At 36.3% G+C, this 21,968-nt stretch overlaps 2 protein-coding genes across 7 annotated transcripts; one reads left to right on the top strand and one right to left on the bottom strand.

Moving 5' to 3' along the window:
• The first annotated feature begins 816 nt into the window (after positions 1 to 816).
• On the top strand, positions 817 to 10,050 carry LOC117155181 (cytochrome P450 307a1). Its single transcript, XM_033330872.2, has 3 exons — positions 817 to 3,498; positions 6,107 to 6,898; positions 7,158 to 10,050. Exons 1-3 carry the CDS (start codon positions 3,105 to 3,107, stop codon positions 7,484 to 7,486), a joined length of 1,515 nt encoding a protein of 504 aa, XP_033186763.1. The 5' UTR covers positions 817 to 3,104; the 3' UTR covers positions 7,487 to 10,050.
• Positions 10,051 to 10,432: 382 nt separating this feature from the next.
• LOC117155180 (trehalose transporter 1-like protein) lies at positions 10,433 to 21,775 on the bottom strand. Of its 6 annotated transcripts, none has more exons than XM_076623541.1 (8): positions 21,544 to 21,775; positions 19,099 to 19,141; positions 18,722 to 18,977; positions 18,035 to 18,320; positions 17,234 to 17,290; positions 13,074 to 13,209; positions 12,151 to 12,470; positions 10,433 to 11,858 (listed from the first exon to the last, which is right to left on the bottom strand). In XM_076623541.1, the coding sequence occupies exons 4-8, from the start codon at positions 18,095 to 18,097 to the stop codon at positions 10,905 to 10,907; spliced, it is 1,530 nt and encodes a 509-aa protein (XP_076479656.1). In that variant the 5' UTR covers positions 18,098 to 18,320; positions 18,722 to 18,977; positions 19,099 to 19,141; positions 21,544 to 21,775; the 3' UTR covers positions 10,433 to 10,904. The 6 variants fall into 6 exon arrangements, with proteins under 6 accessions (XP_076479656.1, XP_076479658.1, XP_076479655.1 ...); XM_076623543.1 differs by lacking the exon at positions 21,544 to 21,775 and adding an exon at positions 21,236 to 21,524; XM_076623540.1 differs by lacking the exon at positions 19,099 to 19,141 and having other exon boundaries at positions 21,536 to 21,775.
• Between the last annotated feature and the right edge of the window lie 193 nt (positions 21,776 to 21,968).

The following is a 21,968-nucleotide window of genomic DNA, read 5'->3' as shown; positions in this document are numbered from 1 at the left end:
TTTTTGCACGATTATTAATGGAACTCTTCATTGGTTTGCTTTAGTAAGGATCCAACTGATTTTTAAACTTATTTCTGGAAGAACAAAGATCGAGGTGGAATACGACGAGGTTCCACATCGATCAATTTTCTACTGTTGGTCATTTGTAACATTTTCAGGCCTACAGACTTTAAAACCGTTGCTGATCGTAAGTAGACAAATTCTGAGAACTTGCCGAAGACTGCTTTGCGTTTAAATAGGGTCGAAGTTTATCCTAGAACCTTCTTTTCCATTAAAAAAAACCATTAAAAAAAATCGTGGTCATATGGTTCCATAAGTTCACGAAAGTTATTTGACAATTCAAAACGCTCCGAAGAAAGTTCTCGAACTGCAAAGTGGATCAGGTAGATCCAACGTCAGAAGTAATTGCGTCTGACTTAAATTCAATTCTACTGAACTGACCTACTATGATCGCCGCGTTCAATGTTGACGCACGACCGACCATTTTCGCGAATATCTTTTGACGATGATATCTAGAAAATCGGGATAATACGCAATTGTTCCATCGAATAAGCGTTTGTTCGTCATTGACAACCTAATTTTTGCTGAGCGGATTTCCAGAGACAGCTAGACTGTTCAAGGACTGATTAGCTCGAACTTGTGATCGAAACTTTACATTATTGCGATCACCTTCGTCTTATATTCTCTTGATCTCCTTATAGTATATTTTTCAATGATTGCGCATTTATTAATTTGGCATCTATTTAAATTTTAGAGCATATTATAATAAATATAATTTTAAAGTAATATAAAACGTATACGCAAAATTATATTTGACAACATTATCTTTACTCCTAACACTTCGTTCGAAGACATTGTCACGATGAATGTACGAATGTACACAGTAATTGAATTGATCGATTCAGCTCACTAGCGATTGAATCAAATACCTTCGTTCGAAAATAATTTTTCCATCGAAGCATTTTAGTGGAAAATCACGAGTATATTATTTATTAGTGTCGAGTTTCATTTCCACCTATGCCAGATTGATGACAAATCGAATTTTTCCAAGAGTTTATCGACTCAACGAAGGTGACACGTCGTTCCTTCGATTCATTTTACTATTTATAGTAACGACCGCACAAATGTTATTTACAATATCGTTGTCAATTCTACTGTCGCAATAGTTGGAAATATCAGTGAAAGGATTCTTTTTCCTCTTTTTTCGTCGATCAGAACCGAACGCGTTCGCCTCCCAGTGCTTGTCGCAGAATTGCGTAACTTTCATTCAACATCCTGTAGGAAGAAATTTCAGATTCAAGAAACGATTGATTTTCTTGGAGATAGCGGGAAACGTCCCGCCGATGACGACGACGAAATTTATTTTATGATCGTAAACAACATGTCTGTCTTTGCAGTTTGCATTCGAGCATAAATCGGAAGCAACATTTTTCTACGTGCGATCACATTTCGATATTTGATCCTTGATATTTAGTTAGGATCCACCGAGCACAACGGTAACGAGACCACGTAGAAACTGCTACACGCTGGTACGAGAGACGATACGAAAGATCCGAGACTCGACAAAGATCGAATAAGATCGTTGTCGAGGAAGATGAAGAAGCAAAGGACACGGTCTACCTACAATTTTCCAGTTGCTGAAATTTCGTCGTAAAAGGCGAGCGGCAATGCTCGGAAGGTTTTTCTTCGCTGCAACTCGTTTTGCTCTATCACCCCTGTGGCCCTTAAATGGCCGAGCGAAAAGGCAGCGAGCAGCTCAGCGAGGCTAACGAGCCCAGTTTCTCGTCTCCCCCGGCGGAAAAACGAACGATTTTCGGGTACAGCCTGTACGACGATGGCACGAAAGGCCCACTCTGGATCAGCTTGCAGAACCATAGGCAGGGTCCCATATCGATAAACGTCAAGTACATCGAAATAAGAGCGGAATAAAGGGCGTATGTGAGCCTGGTGTGAGATGGGAGTGAGTAGCCGGTCTCACGAGGTGCTCGTTGGACTGGAGGCTCACCACCTTGCTGCCAGAAAACCCGATGGCACCTTAAGGAGAGAAGTCAAGGGCAAGAAGCGTCCCTTCGTTGCCCAGTCTGGCCCAGCTTGGGCCCTACTTGGACCCCACTCCCGGCCGTCGCGTCTCCACCCCCTCCCCCACCGCCTCACTTCGTGTATATATCTCTTGGTTGTAGAATCTCCCTGCCCCTCCAGCCCCCTTCACCTTTCTGGATCTCCCTCCCTTCCCCTCCATACCTTCTATCATCCTTCCGTTCCGCTCCCTCCACCTTTCCAGCCCTTCTTCTTCGGGCTTCTCCCGACGTTCCACACACCTGAACGACCGAGAGTGTCGGAGAGCCGTCGGCTCTCTCGGTGCTTTCTTGAAATTCGTCTCTCTACCAGCAGTAGCAGCACCAGCAGCACCAGCAGCAACACACCGGGTTGTGTGTTATACACTTACGACAGAGTGTACGACAGAGAGACCAACTTCTCCTCCCCCTTTCGTCTCAACACGAATCCATATGTATGGGGTTGAGAGGCGCACCAGGCGACGCAAATGTGCTGACTACATTACGCCGCTATATAAGATAGCCGGCCAACCATCCTATCCCCACAGACCGAGCCAGATCGGCAGACCGTTCACAGACGGACCAACGAACCGATCTACCGATACTTCAGACACGACACATCTTTTTCGTTAACACGGACCACTTCGCGAACTCAGCCGATCACAGGGTTAGATCAGCCAGTTTTCGTCGAGGAAACCAATTCACCGGTATTATTCGATACGTTCGATTTCATCGGGGGAGGTGATCGGATTTTTACACATTTTACGATTTATATTCAAGATACGTCTTAGCCTGACGATATTTCGGCATTTTCAATAATACACGATCTTTGAAAGAGTTTCGTTCGGTACCGCGATAACATCGCACGTGCCACAAAGTTTCCAAGCTTTGAAAAGTCGAAAAGGCTCAGAGAATTTCCTTTTGAAGAGACCCTTCTCGCGATCCAGATACCCTAGGTCGGGGTACCACGGTTCTTCACACGAGACATAACACGAAAACATCGGTGACGATCGTCAGTGAGTGCATCGACGAAGAGAAACAAGGTCGAAGATGATCCCTTTGACAGCCACCACGTGCTTCCTAATCGCTGTCACCTTCCTGGCACTCGTCCTGATCCTACTGGATCATCTAAGGTCCAAGAAAACGACGAAGAATGTCATCTTGGACGATAACGTCCTGCCGGAACCACCTGGACCCAAACCATGGCCGATTCTGGGCTCCCTTCACATCCTGGGACGCTACGACGTACCCTACAAAGCTTTCGCTGATCTTGTTAGGGACTACGACTGTCAGGTGATCAAGCTCAGGATGGGATCCGTGCCCTGCGTGGTCGTCAATGGTCTGGAGAACATCAGAGAAGTGCTGACCATCAAGGGACACCACTTCGATTCCAGGCCAAATTTCACCAGATACCATCTGCTCTTCGGTGGAAACAAGGAGAACTGTAAGAATATTTCTTTTATCTTATCTTTCCTTTATCTTCTTCATTTCGATTTTGACACCACGAAGATTCTTCTTGTCGTGAGAAAATTTTGCCAGGATCGAGCGTTGTCTTTTTTTTCAAGATTTTTCAGTTTGTTCTTCCTTTATTTCTTATGAATAAATTTTTTCATCAACAAGAAAATTTTCGTCGTGAGAAAAATTTTACTTTTTTTATAAATTTGTAACATTTTTCTGTTTTTATTTCGATATTTACATAACGAGGACTTTTTTCGTCGCGTGAAAAGTTCCCGAAATTAAACACTGTTTCTTAAAAATCATTTAAAAAGCAGTGCATAACCGAAAATTAAATTTCCACGATCTTGACGAATCGAAATAAATAAGACGTGCCGTTCAGCCAGTTGACAACTCGTTCACCATGCAGACTACCTCGTTAGTTATTTTTGATTATTCGAAAAACTCGTGTCCAAGTGTTACGTAATCGTTTCTCTGCTTCGTATCGTCTCGTAAACCTTCGAGACCCGTTTTATGTATTTTGCCACCGTGTTTAGAAGGATGTCACGCGTCTTTTGAATGAAATTATGTAGCTATGCGGTTAAACGTTAGAAAAAAATGGATTCGGTACGGGTGGAATCGTGAGATAGTGTGAAAATTGAATTTGTCGACACCTCGTCACGGCTGCTGAAAACTCGTTCCCCATGCTAACGACCTTGCCGTCGTACGCGACACGTGAGCGGCCGGCCCACACAACCGCAGCCCGTTTATTTTTCGCGTGGCTCGTGCTTTCGTTGCGTCCACGGAATGCCCGAAACTCGTGCTAAGGTCAACGCCGAAGCGGTACCAAGTGCAAGCCGGAAAGGTCACGGTACCACTTTCACGCGTTCCTGGCTCACCTGGCAGCCGACAAACAGGATCAAGGCTGATCCACCGGAGGCGATTCCGATACTCAGCACCATTTTCTTTCTCTCTCTTTCGCTTCCTACGTCTCGTCCTCACCATTATTTTGCGCTTAGATCCAGAAACTAGACTTGTCTTTGATCGATTCGAATTCACAAGTTTGATTAGTTACATGTCAAGAAGCAACACTATGACAGGAGAAATTCTGTGCCCGACCATAGTGCATTTTTCTGCTTAGATCCAGAAACTACGCTTGTTTTTCATTTCGATTGAAGTACATCAGTTCGATTCATTCTTTAGTAAGAATAATTGTATGAAAGGGAAAATTTTGCGTCTAATTATCGCGATTCTGTGCTTAGATCCAGCAATTAGATTCCATTCTCATAATTTCGCACGTCTTGTTAACGTTTTCTCACAATCAAAGCACCTCTCTTCAACGTTGTACGTCCACTGCAAATGAAATCAGCTTACATAAATCGTAACGTATAAGATGTGCCATTTTGTTGCATCATTTGCGCAGTACTTTTATCCTTGTAGACATACCATTTTAAAGCTGAAATTTTTCTCTTTCACACATAATTTTCATTTCATTAAGTCTTTCTAGAACTTAGTAAAGTATGAATATGTAAAATTCGAATATTTCGTGTTACTACCTAATAGTATCGAAAAATTTTCCATGTTATGTCGTACTAAATTGTGTTCGTCATATTCATATCGTCGAAGGAATCAAAGCGAAACAAAATTATCAAGGACTTGTACGACATTATTTTGTAAAAGAACCAAAAATCCTGGGTTTCTCGGGTCTCAGGGAACCAAGTTACCGAGCGGTATGTCCTGGCGAGTTGCGAGAAACCAGGTCACTTCCTGTTCTGGTCTGCCCCGCGACCGCTTCGATTTGAAATCGAGTCGCCTTGCTCGCGCGGCGATGAATCGATTTTCTGCCGACTGCGCTCGATCCCGGCATCCGCCGATGCTTGCATTTCCGCGTACGCGTTCCCCCGTCTCGGAGAAAGAGAGATAGAGGAAGAACGACAACGGAAAGGGAGAGGAGAAAGAGTACGCGTCAACAAAATTTTTCCATTTTTTTCTTTTTTTCTTTCTTTTTTTTTCGCCAGTCAACGATATTTCGAAACGCGTGTCTTATTTGCGTCATCAAGTGCCGTTGGAAGGTCAAGTTTAGTCGTGATCATCTTTATTTTGCCTTGACGGTGATCAATGAAAATCACCAAATCGCCGATCGACATGTCCGTTATTAATTTGTCCCTGTCAACCGGTTGTTCGAGCGGAAATTATTTCGAGACGAGCTTCTGTTCTTTTAAAAGAAGGTTTCAATAAATTACGGGAAAATGAAATGTTATTGTTTAAAGGATATTCAAATATCCGAAGTTCTTTTCTTTCGAAATTTCACGCAACAGAAATTCTTCGTTGCGAGATTCTCGTAGTTCAAATTTTTTACTCTGCAAATTTCTAACAGTAAAAATTCCATTCCCGAGATTTCTCGTAATAGGAATCTTTTCTTTCGAAATTTCTTGCGATGGAAATATTCCTTCCAAAAATTTCTTACAGTAAATGTTTTTCCTCGACGTTTCCTATAAAATGTTATCTCTCTGGAAATTTTTCACAGTGAAAATCTTTTTCCTTGGAAATTACTTGCAACAAAGTGTAATATAATTTTATAAAAACCTAAAAAACATTTTCTTCTTTTTATTTTCCAGCTCTGGCATTTTGCAACTGGTCCGAAGTGCAGAAGACTCGAAGAGAGATGCTCCGCGCGCACACGTTCCCGCGCGCGTTCTCCACACGCTATAACGAGCTAAATGGGATAATTGGTGATGAACTAAACCTTCTGATCAACCATCTGGACTCTCTCTCCAACGTAAACGTGCACGTGAAACCATTGATCCTTCATTCCTGCGCGAACATCTTCATCACTTACCTCTGTTCGAAGAACTTCCACCTAGAACACGATGGTTTCCGGTACATGGTCGAGAATTTCGACAAGGTGTTCTTCGAAGTGAATCAGGGTTACGCAGCCGATTTTCTACCCTTCCTTATGCCTCTTCATCACAGAAATATGACAAGAATGGCGCACTGGAGCCACGAAATCAGAAAATTCGTTATCAAGAACATCATTTCTGATAGAGTGAACGCCTGGAATGGCATCGTTCCTGAAAAAGATTATCTAGACTGTCTGATTAATCACGTCAAGAGTGGAGCAGAACCCGAGATGTCCTGGAATACAGCGTTGTTCGTCATGGAAGATATAATTGGTGGACACACTGCCATTGGAAATCTCCTCGTCAAGGTTTTAGGATTCCTCGCTACAAGGCCAGATGTTCAAAAGCTAGCTCAAAAAGAGATCGATTCTCTTGGTATCGCTGGAATCTTCGTTGGGCTGGAGAACAGAAGATCCTTGCCTTATGTCGAAGCTATCATCTTGGAGACTATTAGGATAATTGCTAGCCCTATTGTTCCCCACGTGGCTAATCAGGACAGCTCCATTGCTGGTAAGTTTCAGTATTAAATCGCGGATTTTCATGCAATGTCATATTTTTGCGAATGTAAAATAATGATTCTCATAATAGCAAACAAAGAGGATTTGCATCGTTTTAAAAAGACATCGTTTTAAATATCCGCGACCCATTTACAACATCTCATTTAATAATTATCGAACTAGAATCTCTAATCAAAATTTTCCATTTCTTCCTCTTGTCTTTCTTTCCTTTTATCGACCCTAAACTAATCTGATCTCGTTATTCTTTTCAGGCTACAGAATCAAGAAGGACACCTTCATTTTCCTCAACAACTACGATCTAAACATGTCTACCGACCTGTGGACCGCGCCAGAAGAATTCATGCCCGACAGATTCGTCCAGAATGGAAGGTTACTGAAGCCAGAACACTTCCTGCCATTCGGTGGAGGTCGACGATCTTGCATGGGTTACAAGCTGGTGCAGTATCTGAGCTTCGCCATTCTAGCTACGTTGCTGAAGAACTTCACGATAGTACCCGTGAAGAACGAGAATTATACGATTCCCATCGGTAACCTGGCCCTGCCTGAGATGACCTTCAAATTTCGATTTGAACGACGGTAGGGCCTCGAAGAAGGCACGGACGTTGGCCTGGGAGGAAAGGGCTGACACGAAGACTTCGGTTGCTTCGGCGAAGCTTCAATGAGAGAGACTTCAACGATAGGGCAACCATAATGGATCGTTGGTCCACGATCAAGAAGGAGCTTCAGGGAAATTTGGGAGGGACCAGCTGAAGAGAGGCTTCTGATTTGTTTTTTTTTCTTTTAGACAAAGCTTTATAAGAAGGTCGGATACTGTTTGACCTTCGTCAGCAACGAGAGCTTTACTGACATTACTAGATGGTTAAGGTAGCAAATTTTTGTTGATCGTCCATCAACGGGGAATAATCCCACTTCCCTCTGAAACGGTTCGAAGACGATCAGCCGCGATATCAGGAGAGAAAACTTGGACTGAAAAAGAAGAGGACTGACCCCACGGGATGCTACGGGAAGAACAGTTATCGTTTTAACGAACAGCTTAGGTAAACCGAGCCTTACCGGTCATCTTCTTGTTTCTTTCTTATAGAATCGTGCCTTCCTTGTAATTTTAGAACCATGCTTACTTTAGGCAACTTTTGGTCAATTAATTGGACGATTGAGTTCGTGTTGGCTAAGTAAAAGATTTACGCTACAGCTTGATCGTTGTTCGATACTTTATCGTTGAACGTAGCTGATGCTGATCAAATTACGATTATCTGTCTGTTGATCTTTTAATATTTACAAGATACTGAACGTATTAGTAGAATTTTACATGAGCTACAGTTCGCTGTTATATTAATAGACAAATTGGTATAACAGTAACAAGTTTGTTTTACAAGTAAATTATCTGATTTGCTTATTTGTTAAAAAATTATACGAGAAATATCTACGATCTACATCTTGTAACTGCTAATTCAATAATATTATTAATTAGTAAATTATCGTACAAGAGAATCCACTCGCCGAATATTCAAATTCCAATTGAACGATTGAAAAAGTTTTACTCGATTGATATTACATTTACAGAGGTGATTGACCAAAAGTTACGTGATGTAAACAAGGCTTAAGAACGTAGTATCTTCATCTTGAAAGATTTCAAGAAGGGATTAAATTCTGCTATAAAAAGACGAAGATTTACGTTCAATTATTACGTTATCGGATGATGGTCCTAAATATATTTTCCTGGAAATCGATCTATTGATCAATCTACTCACTTTAACATTTCCTTCTTCTTCTTTTATTTCATTCTTTTCGATTGCTTCTTTAATGTTAATGTATAAAACGTTACATAAAATGATTAACATCAACATACATAAAATTACGTTGTATAAAATATTAACATCAAGGATAATATTAACTTGAATTTTTAATATCGATCGATTTCATGGGAATACGATGAATCGACGGGTGATCCACGAAGATCCACGGATCAGAAATGACCGAGACTGATTCTTTTGTTTAATCGAACGATCACGTACAAACCATCGTCTGATAACTGCTTGTTCGAAAGACGAGACGCGAGAACGTGAGCGGTAAGCACGGAGAAAACGAGACGATTTTATTTCAAGTTAATCGTTTCGATCGCGTGAAATCAGAACGAAAACACCTCGCGCCACTCCAAGAGGGTGTGAATTCATCGCACGAGCTTATCGATCATCCATCGTTTGCGGTATTCCGAATACTCGACCGATATATGCATCAACATTGATCCAATATTGACTATCAAGGACTAAGCGACGAAATTTCTCCAATGTTGGACCAACGTTCGTGCGGAATAGCGTAAAATCGGTTTTACATATTTCTTTCCTTTTTCCTTTATGACCGAAGAAAATATTAACGAGAACATCGCACCGAAGCGTACAACACGTTTAAAGTTTGTTAATTCTCGTTTCTCGACGCGATCCTCGACGCACATTCCTCTTTCCTCTTTCCTCTCACATTCTTCTCATCTTTGATATTTCTCCTTTTCTTTCGCTCCATATTTCCCTTAGCGCAAATCTGACCGATTATTTGCACCTTACCAATTGATCGTTGTTTCAAAAAAAGAAGAAAGATTCAATGAAGAAAAATATATACATATTTTTTTAACTAAAAATATATATATTTTTATGGTGCAAAAGTGGTGGGAAAATGGTACAGAACGGACGAGTCCCGCGTAAGACGAGAGAAATCGATTTCTCTTTTTTCTTTCTCTTTTTTATTGTAATTATCAATTATTACACGACTGAATGATTTTTCTCAAAGAGAAAAGTCGGTTTGCCCGCGAGAACTACGCTCACGTATAATAATTTATTTTTACGCTATTAAGCATTGATTCTTCTTATTATTATTATGTTATTATATTATATTACATTATATTATTATTATAATATTTCTGCTTGCTACTATTATCATCACTATTATCAGCAGTTAGAGTTTTCATCCCCCTTTTTATCATCACATTTCTCCACCACCCCGTATCTCGTACTTCCACGTCCGTACGTTATTTTGTGTTTGTTATTTAATTATTGCGATTGTTACGACATTTGTTAATTTATTATTTAAGATTTTAATAATAAAAGCGACAAATAAGACTTCTTTTTTATATTTTTCTCTCCCGTTAAACGAGCCTTCCTTTCAGTAATCTCTTCCTACCTTTCTTGCGAACGAAGAACACATCGTGTTAAAAATTTTACTAGATTTTACGAAATTTTTACCAAAACACTTACGTTAACTGAGGAACGAGCAGTCAAGTGGAAATTAACAACCATGTTACTTGACTTTGACGTCTCTTATCATTCGCATAATCGCTATCAAGTAAGACTTATTGTCACAATTCCGCCCTATATCCATTTGGATACGAAAGTGTAGATAATAGAATGATAACTCTGATTCGATACGAAATAAATCATAATCACGCTTGCAGTAGACACTGTTATATACCGTTAAAAATATTAGCACTTCACTTAAGTGTAATTCAATTACAAATCGATGGTTCGACATTCGAAGGCAGTTATATAATATTTAACATTTATTATTTAATATAATGCATATAATATTTCACATTTATTATTTAATATAATACATATAATATTTAACATTTATTAAAGGTATAAAAATAAGTATATTCTTAAATTACTTTAACAGAAAATAAACATAGATGGCAGGATGACAGGCAGTTGCAACGTGGTTTGATAGATTAATTAACAGTTATAAACTCAATAAGGAAGCTAGATTTGCAAGGGCTGATATTTTTAACGAATGAAAATCTCGATCAACCTTTTCTAACATTCCCAATCTTTATATTCAAACTTTTCGCAAACATGAAAAAGATCGTTACGATTTAGACAAAGTTGAGAGTATTTTCACCGTTGCATTGATATTCAGATATATAAATAGAATCCCTCGATATCATTTTTTTCCGCCTTCAAAAAGTCCATCATTTCTTTTTTTTTTACTAAATAATTCGTATAACCTTCAAGTAACTATAGTTTCCTCCAGAAACATATATCATATTTACCATCCACCATCTCCTCTTCCTCCGGCGTGTCAACCACTTCCTTCTTCCTCGAGAACATATCTTCGATCTCGCTCAAAGTCTTTCCCTTAGTCTCAGGTAAGAAAAACGTCACAAATAACGTTCCCAAAAACGACAGCACCGTGAAAAATATGAAAACTCCATGTCTGCCCATGGCGACCTCCATGTCCGGGTAGGTTTTCACCGTGATGGAGCTGAAGATGTAATTGATACACGTAGTCAATCCTGATAACGCTTCTTTAACCTTCGTTGGATACACTTCGCCCACCATGGCGAATGGGATCACCAAGAAGCCAAGAGTGCTTCCAAAAATGTACATAAGTATACATATCACAGGTATCAGGCCACCATCGTTTATAGAATATCCCTTATCCTTCAATAATAAGTACACAGACAATACTCCCATGAAAATTGTCATTGCAGATCCAGAAACGATAGAAGGTTTTCTCCTTCCTAACTTTTCTGACATGCACGACACTAGTAAAGTACCTACTAATCTTGTTAATCCTATCAAAACTGCCCCCAAATTGGGATCTATAGTGACTCCAGCGCTTTGTATAATGTCCACTGCGTAGTAGACGATGATGAAAAGTCCGGAGAATTGCTGGAAAAAGAAATAACCGAGCAGGATTGCAAAAGGTACCATGGCGTTCCTCTTGAGCATATGTTTCATGAAATTTTGTTTCTTTCGCTGAGGACGTGGTTTCAATTCTTCGTAGAGCTGTGGCGGGGGAGGCACGTCTTTTGGGATGCCGCGGAATATTTTCAACACCTGTAACGCCTCGTCTAGACGACCTCTGTCTCGTAACCAGATCGGGGTTTCTAGGACGACGGCCAAGGTCAGTACGGTCGAGACCAGAGGAAACAGGGCACACATCAGAGCCACCATTCGCCAGTCGTCCTTTGGGAGAGAAAGATCGTGAGTCGAACTGTGATCCCTGATTACTAGACTGCGGATTATTCTTTACAAAAATTTCTATTTTTCATAAGAATTTAGTATTCTGTATAGAGTATGAATTTTAAATTCCTGATTAATTTCTTAACCATATTAATTCTACGCAGTTCTTAATATCTTTTTACTTGATTCTTTCCAATTTTGAAGCTATAAATATAATTGTTCTAAGATTTTTGAGCAGATGCATATATCACAAAACTTTTTGAAGAAAGAGAATTACATACATAACTTTCTTTACCTTGAAAATATAGCCGAAAATATAAACGACAAGAACACCGATGGCGATGGATACGCTGGTCCATGTGATCATAATTGATCGCCATTTTGGAGAAGAAACCTCCGCGCTATAAACTGTGGCTGGTACCGAGGCCATGCCTGTCGCGATTCCAGAAATGATTCTGCCTACAAGAATTTGTTCGTATGTTCCAGCTAAATAAATGACGAACCAGCCAACGATGGACACGATAGACGTTATCAACAAGCTCAACTTTCTTCCGCGTCTCATAGTGTAACCAGAAACGATGCAACCAAATGGAATACCTAGTGCCGTTGCTGTCGCTATGGATTATGCAATTGGATTATTAATTTCGGTGAAGAAGATCGCACAGGTTAGCTTAGTTCTTACTTTGGAAATAATTCAATCCATTTAGGACCAACGCTGCGATATTTCAAGCAATTTACAATACATCATCGAATTCTGTATTTTAACACTATGGCTACGAATTTCAAATATTCGTTCAATATATGTATATGTATAGATATATATATATATTTTTTTGTGTATGTCTTCCACCTAAATTCTACAATTTTATGAAATTTGAAAGAATTAAAGCATTCATAATATTGTGAAAAACCGCTCGTTGGTCCCCAATGAATTGATACTTTGCAGTTTGACTAACGTTCGTTATTTTATTCCACCTAATCCTTATTCGATAAACAATATTTTCGAAGCTTGTTCATAATTTGTATAAATTTATCCATATATTACCACAAGAGAATATCCAAAAGTATATTTAATTAATTCGAGAAAAATCAAATGAAATACTAGTAAATAATTCCTTAATTGCTTTAAAAATTTTCTTTCATTCGCTTTGTTGAATATTACCGTGTTAAATAAATTAATGGAATTAAATTCATCGAAATTATCGAGGTAGTACTGACCTATCCAATTGGCTTGAACTTTGTCGATTTTCACGTCACTGGTAGGTGACATCAAAGGTGTTAATGCAACTCCGCTATAGCCAAAAGCCATGGAAGGACCCAAAACCGAGGAGTTCGCGCACAGCGACATAATTATCTGCAAACGAATATTTTAGAGATACTTTATGTCGTAAAATCTTAATTTATCGATTAATTCGATAGAGTATAAATTAAAAAACAATTTGTTTGCTAAATAATTACAAAATTCAATTTGCATCAGAGTATACTATGTAGAGTGTTGTAAATTACTTCGAGTAGATTCTTTATTATTTATTGCCATCATAATTTTTAAAGAGATTACAATCCTATTAATTCTTCTGAAAGATACACGATATATTAATTATAAAATTTCTACATATATAAAGATCTGTGTCTTTTTCATGATAAACTTCTATTTTCGTGTTTGAATCCGTAATTATAACTATTATAATTGCTAATGGCTGCATGCAAGTGAATAGACACTAAAATGTATAATCGATTATAGACGTACACGTGATCAGTTAATTATTAGCATATTAGGTATTTAAAAGATTACTGTGATCATAAAGTTGACTCGTCCTTATTGGGAAGTACCTAACAATTTAATGTTAATTATTACGTTCAGTTATCAGACAAGTAGAAATTGATGATTAGCTAAGCAGTATATTCTGATGGACGAAATTTAATGAAATTAATGATAGATAAAATATGTGATACCATCTTTGATCAATTTTTCAATTAATAAGAAACTTTCAATAATATGAATTGAGATTATACCTAAATATCAGCGTAAACACATTAAATCTGATTACAAGATAACGCTAACTTCTCTAACAACAAAACAAAATGTTCTCTCAGCAAACAATAAATATTCAACAATTTTACACTTATGAATATGCAATTTACTATTATCTTAAACGGAAAATTCCCAACTTGTTCCGCATAAGCGAGTCTATAACACATAATCAAAATAAAAGAATCGAAAATATACATCGTTACAACGTATCTTTTCTAAAGTCAGTCCTCAATTAAAGAACGAAGATAACGAATGAGCAAAAGAATAAAATTTATTGTAAATGCTAGTAAATCAGGAGGCATTTTTTCTGAAACAATCCTACTATCGCTGAGAAGCCGCTCGTATGTGACAAATATCGAAACCGGTTTGGGATGAAGGTTTACAAAGAAGAAGAGCAAGGAGGAATAATTAAATTAAGCCTTGAAATGTCATCAAAAGGTTTACGTAAAGCTGCGTTAAGCGTGATAATATCACGGTATTTCGAGTTACGCAAACCTTTCTAATACGCCACCGCGCCTCCGTCTATAGCTATTACTTTAGCGTACTTGTCTCACTGCATTTACTTATTTTCCAGTTGTGCAACAGTCGAGAATTTTATAGAATTTGCGTGGTTGACAAATCATGGTATCTCGCGTGACTTATCTTTTCCATTATCTTTCCCTAATTTTCTAATTACCGACATTAATGATTCTTCCATGGAAGATACCAATAACTTCTCATCGTACATTTCCAAGAAAATGAACGTTATCTATGCCATGAGAAAGCTATGAGATAATTGTAAAACGCGTTAATCGAAAAAACTTCAATAATTTAAGGAGTTGCAGAGTGAAACAAGATGATTAATAGTACAAAAAATGGGAATACCTATTAATTTTGAGTTTGGGTTTTGCAATGTATTAGGTTGTGAATTATATAATTCATGCAAAATGTTGGGTTTTTACACATATATTTTTGAAATTTTTTCGAAAGAAATGAAGAAAAGTCAGTTTACAGAAGAATTCTCCCAGAGGAACTATGATTAATTTAAAATATGCATTATTAAGAATACTTCGCTTACATTAATGCAACATTTTGGAACACTTCTACTTAATTACTTAATAACTTTTTCTTAATAACTTCTACTCTTTTCTCTAATTTAGTTCTAATCTCCAAAAGCTCGTGGAAGATTAAACGAGAGGTTATAAGCATTTATAATAGCAGAAATTAAGCCTCTCATATGAGTTGTTACGTAAATAACAGACTAACGTATATAGCTCAGTAATTTTTACGTAAGACCTTCTGTTTATCTCCGTGTTTCTCATCTAGTTTAACAACTCAATCCTAGAAAATCCTAGAAAATCCTAAAAAACCGATCTTAGCAAGTAAAATACGAAGAATCAATAATATTTCATAATCGATCAAATTTTGTATTCACAATATAATTTTTAAAATTTCTTAAACCACGTTTCTGTTCCAATTAGATAACGTGCAAATGTTTAAAAAAGTTTGATAGCCTTTAGAATGCAAATTATAATAATACGAATTTAAGTACCACTTGAGAAAATAAGTATTGTTGTTCAGAAGTTGCAAGACCAATTGAATAGAACGATTATTATTGAGCCAATGATACGCTTAACTGTTCATCAACAATGATGTATAGAACGCGGCGTGACAAGAATTAAAATGGATGAATATTAATCCAACATTGATCGATTCAACTCAATAACTTAATTTTATTCATAATTTATTTTTCATAATTAAATTTAATTATTATTTATTTTCCAAGATAACTGTAAGGAACAACTCCGTTAGCCATTGTTGCAATTCACGAATGATGTCTTAAAATGAAATGATTATTCAGTGTTAACATATTGCAGACTGATTATGGAAATTTCTACATTTCGTTTAATAACGTGTTACACGTTTTCAATATATTTCCAATGTTTATAATAATAATGCAATCCATGTCCAGTCCAAAGCATAATATAATGGCGATAGCCATTTTATGAAAGTTCTGGAATAGATAAAACTTGGCAACTTTTCTTGTAAATAATTACAAATTGCACTTTGTAATCTTTTCAAAAAGCAATGATACAAAATGGCAAATTCTTAAAATATGTTTTATTTTTAGCAAAACATCAGCATTTAACGTAGATTACGGATTTGAAATTACATTCACGAATTCAATTAATTACAAAGTAACCATCGCTTCATTATTTAATGTTAATTTTATTTACTAGTTGCCTCGATGCTTGCGGTCGAGAATGTGCTAATCTACAAGTCACACTTATCTCATTCAAAAATAATTTTGCAACTTTACTCACGAATCGACGTCAATATTCAGTTGTGTCAGAAAATTCTAACAGTATATATGTATAATATATATAAAATATAACAAATCAATTCGATTACATAAAGTTTTAACTGCGTCCGATTAGTTCACCTGATAAGTTCGATTTTTCTGAATCTAGCTCTAAGCTTCTAAGCTTCATGAAGTACTTTGAGAACTCGATTCGATCACAGAAATGCTTAACTGCATTGAAGCATTAAACCGTTCGTGTGATAAATTCGATTTTTGTAAATTCGTTAAACATTGCGAAGTACTTTAAGAAAGATTAAGAATCAAGATTGTAAAAGAAGAATGATCAAGAATCAAAATTAAAAATTAATCATTGGTAAATATAAAAATGAATGTAATATCCTATCGTTCTCTATAGTAGTAGCGTGATAGTAAAATACTCAAGAGATAAGAACCTTTCCCTTGAAATGACCTCGTTCGATATCATTTGCGTCAACTTCATAGGACGAACAACGAAAGGATATATCAGTCTCGTTATCATTATTATTACCATTATTTTTCTGCACATGCCCGCGATCTGTGTCAAAGACCTCTTAACTCTGGTAGAAATAAAATACCGAGCAAAACGATTTCTCGATAAAAGGTTTTGTTTTGGACGTTGAACATTCGTAATTTATCTCAACGGTTAATGGAAATTTATAATTCGTCGTATCGATTTTTTGTTCGATGATAAATTCTAATTGACCAACTTTTCTTACTTTGACTTCTTATTTTACTCTTCATCGATTCTCAATCTATATTATAATTCTTTTATTCCGTAATATTAGATGATATCAAGCAAACTGATTTGTATATTCTATCTCTAAACGTAATTGCTTTCATGGTTATTTATCACAAGCAAATGCAATAGCAGCGATTATAATAGTAATTCAGAAAACGTGGCTCGTTTTTATAAAGTCAAAGAACGTTCTATCAGCATAGATACCATAAATTTTATTCCATCGCATTATTTATTTGAAATGATATAAATTAATTGAAATAAACTAAATATAAAAAAAGACATTCTACCTGATACATGACACCTTTCTTCTCCCATCTTTTTTCCTCTTCGGGATCTGGTACGAACTATAAAGAAAAAAACATTCAGTTTTTATCCTTCGATAATCATGGTACACGGCATAAAGTAAACTGAGAATTTTCATGCGTTATCTACTTTTCTACGATGGCAGATATGGATTTATGTATTAACTTAATGTACTGACTTAAAATTACGATGACTTAATACTCCTGACTTTGTTTGTGACCTTCAGCGTTTTTCTTTGAACGTTTGCAGGTACTAAGCAACTACTAAAAGGCTGTGATAACGTAATGACGTGCACTTACTGGCAGAAGTTAAAAAACATAATGATCACTTTGAAATTACTCTATGTTATCTGTCTTCTGAGATTCACTGATCGGATTTGAAAATACCAGAAAGAGATAACAATCCGTGTATGAACATACAATAATTTTTAATGTTAAACATCTAAAAGCGAAAGTGAGATATGGTGGCGTCAATAATATGTATGGGGTTGTTGGTCCTGATCCGTTGATAATTACCCTTGATAATTATTGATCAGTTATTGATTAAACAATAATTCCTTGGTATTGTCTTGGACTTATTTTTCATGTTATGTACAGTTTAATTTATGTTAGAAATATGTATAGTTTCCATTGATAATCATTTTGACAATAATTCTAATTACATAAAGTACTGCTGCAGTGCAAATTAATTAAAAATATCATACAAGAAGTTATCGTAATGGAGAAAGAGATTCGATAAGGTGGTAAAAAGTTATGATGAAAATATTTTTTAGATAACAAGATTACCTTGGTCTCCAAATGTGTCTCCACGTGCCCGTTCGAATCATTCATTCCGTTTACTATACTCATTTTCAAATATGTCGTAGTAAGTATTCTTTTAAACGTCACTTCGCTCGTGCTCTCTTAACTTAGTTTGTATTCTTTCATCTAATTAATTATTTTACGTCTACATACAAGTTTTCTTTAACTTTATCCTTCGTTAAGGAGAATGTCCTCGCGTCCACGGTTAAAGCATTAGCACATGATTAACATATTATATGTCATATCATAATATATCATGATTCGATCATACCTGTGAGATAAACATAAAAAATTGATATGAAATATGAACTCAGTCGCTGGTTGACTAATTAGCAATCATCGATCATCGCGATTTCAGATTGATCGGAACTGATAAAATGATAAGGTATTCTGTAAAATAATCACAAAACTCTCGATGATTGAATTCGAATGACGGCATTATTGCAAAATATTTTAATATTCGATGTTTTCAATAGCAAATAATTTATCATTTAACTAATTTAAAACCGAATTTTTGTCTATGTTAAACAATGTAATAAATTGTAAATTATGTAGAAGCAGATTTCTTCGATGCTAAATGCTTCAACACCAGCGCAAATAATTTAACTATCAAGAAATATTGCACAAAAATTTTGAAAATTAAGTCAGCAATCAATCTCAAATTTAATTTACCTTAAACCAAAATTCTTCCAAAATATTCGGTTTTTCTTTCTTTAAATTTACAAAGAATTCAATGGACTGTCTTCATCCGAATCACTGAGCTCTTCCCACAAATACGGGTCCCACATTCCCGAGAATAATGTCATAAGCCAGAAATCCCCTAAGTAAACCAGCAAGACCTTTTTCCACAGGAAATAGTTAACTCTCCAGCGATTAAAAAAATTCTTGTTCTCGACCTCCTCCAGCAGTTGCCATAGATTCATCTCCCCTTCATGTCAAAGGAATACTTCATTAAACTATATAACCAAGTTACACACAAAAATTCCCGATCTTCCCTCCCCCCACGATTGATATAAACAAAAAATTACTATGTCGTAATATTTCCTTACTTTTTTAATCAATGTTCCGACTATTACACTGCTCTCTACTTATCTAGATATAAATGCACATATATTAAATCATACTCTGACTCGTGTAATATTATGAGTAAATTATTACTTCACATGTATTTAACTTCTTGCAATCTTCGAACTTTTATGTTTCGACTTTGGATTTATGTAATATTTGATTTGATTTATGAAGTATTTGGAATATTTGTAAAAAATATTTGACATAGAGTTGAAATGAAGTATCGTGCATATTAAAACAACGTTTCCATATCTTGCTCGAGCTTGAAATATTCCTTACTAGAGAATAAGAAACTTAGAAAACAAATGTTAAATAAAATTTCTTGTTAGAAGAAATCGATTGGATCGATAATGATCGAAAGAACACAGCAGGGTTTAAACAAATGTATAATAACGTAGTCGTATTGCAAATCGTGTAATCTTTAATATTTTGATACGCGAGTATTTTAACCACTTAACAGAAGATTTTCGTGTGACAGCAGTAAAATCGAATGATTCTTTTATATTTCCTTAGAAAATTATTAACAAAAAAAAGATTATTATTTTACGAGTAAAAAGAGATATTCGTGAACTAAAAAATAAAAGTTGCTTTGTTGATCTTCCTTCACTGTTATATCGGATCGTATGCAATCATTGTCATGTTTTACAACGATGTAATCATCGTTTGCATGCAGTGTTGCACTTGATACACTCATCAGAATCTAAAAATTACGAAGTTTCTTAAGGTTGCATAACTTGCGCTGAGATTATACGTACCATATTTCAAACAAAAAGTATGAAAAATTACACAAGCTGTACAATTTCGAAGGAAAATGAGCTTTTCTCGATAGATAAATTGAGTTTACATCGATTAAAGGAATATTTGAATAAGAAATAAAATAAAGATCGAAGGTATTATAAACAAACTTCGTTTTAAATTGTTCAGCCAATTATTTCCTGTTATTGTGCAAAGACGCGTTTAAAGATTTAGTAAAGTTCGAAAACGCATACTTACAAATAAATGTAATTACAGGTAAATAAACCGACTTATATAAACTATTGCAGTCAGATAAACAACGATCCTATATGTGCAGATTATCAGATTAGATTATTGATTATCACGCTGTCTTGTCATCTCAATATTACATTTCATATACATCGCGCGCATATTATTGACTTTTACACACGCTTATCATCAGGCTCTGGCGCGCCTTGCTAAACGAGTTTCAACTTGGTTATTTTTTTCGAATTCGGCTCCACAAATTTATGTGGATGGTTTTGAAGCATTGTGCTTTTGATTTATACAAAAAACAAAGTCGATTTTCTGGACCAGTCATGCAAGTATCTCTTCTTATCGCACTTGCCCATTACATGGATCGTTCTTGCAATTAGTCTGGCTGATATTTTTAGCCATTAAACTTTATGGCTTTAAGCTACATGTTATAAATTGAAGCACCTATACATCAAAATGCATGCATGAAAGTGATAGAATCATCCTCATTAGTGAATTCAGGCAAATCTGTGCATTGAGGAATTAAATGTATTTACTGAAGTAATTTGCAGAACGAGAATATCACAAATTTTCAAATTGTAGATTACGATAAATTTTCCATTCATTAATTTCTGTTAACAAAATGAATATTATATAAAATTGTTCAGAATTGACCTTACTTAGTCACATGAACGATAGCAGCTACTGTTGTCAGAAGATATTTCAAACATAAAATAATGTTGCTTTAATAAGAAGCGTTGTCAACAATAACAAAGCTAAGTCAATGGTCGATGCCAGTAATTGAATATAAATATAAATACAAATATATATATTTACATACGCAAATTACACAGAATTAAATACTGAAATATCCTCGCACAAAAAGCTGTGCGAATTACGATACTAATTACATGTCTTTATCTTAGAACGACGATGAGTATATTTTTCGATTAATCATCGAAAAATAATTTTATTGTATTTTATTATTTTTCCGGCAACAATTTAAATCGACTTAAGTCGATATCTCGAGAAAGATTACGAAAGAAACTTTAGCATATCTGGGTTAAATGTACGCGGAATAATTTACTAAAAATACCAAATTATAAATCAGTCTACATATACGTTTCTACTGTAACCACACAGACTCACTTTCTTCAACAAAACTCATCGCCGAAGCGTCTCCACAAAGAAACAACCTGAAACTAACTCGTGAATCAATTCCTTTCACTATGCTTCCATATCCACCAATCATTCGCGTCACAGTTTCCCAGATTTCCCAACCACAGATTTCACAACCACAATTTCCCTTCTTCTTCAATCAATTCTCACATATATATATATATATGCATCTTTCTTTCGTTTTATCTCACAAAACATCCAACAAAACGTTTTCCTTCCAAACGAATCTTTTTTTCTTTTATATATTTCTCGAATATTTTAAGAGTGTACCAATGTACCAAGATTGAAGATTCTTTGTTCGAATGGTTCCAGACAGACGTTAAAACGCAGACGATGACCTGGTACAGTTGCAGCCGGGAGGACAGCCACGCGGAGACTCGTTATTCACTGAATGCAAGTCCGGTTTCATCCGCTGGCAGTGGACAGACACGAGTTTCTTCGTTCCCGATCGTCGTGGACCATTCACATCCGCGGCTCAGTGGCGATATTCCGCGTCTGTCGGCACGCGATCACGCTGAAACATATATACTGCCGGCGAATTCCGACAGATAAAGGAACCCATTGCGTAAAATGGTCCGAGCGAACGTAGCTCGTCGCGTGAATCAGCTATCGGTACATACATCGTTCCATCGACGTATCGGAGCTTGGTCGAGCTGTAAATGCCGACAGGGACCCGGGTGCTACATTTTTTCCTTTTCTTTTT

This window comes from Bombus vancouverensis, chromosome 12, assembly GCF_051014615.1.
Source record: "Bombus vancouverensis nearcticus chromosome 12, iyBomVanc1_principal, whole genome shotgun sequence".
Classification (NCBI taxonomy): Eukaryota; Metazoa; Arthropoda; class Insecta; order Hymenoptera; family Apidae; genus Bombus; species Bombus vancouverensis.
This window is presented reverse-complemented; position numbering and strand designations above follow the sequence as displayed.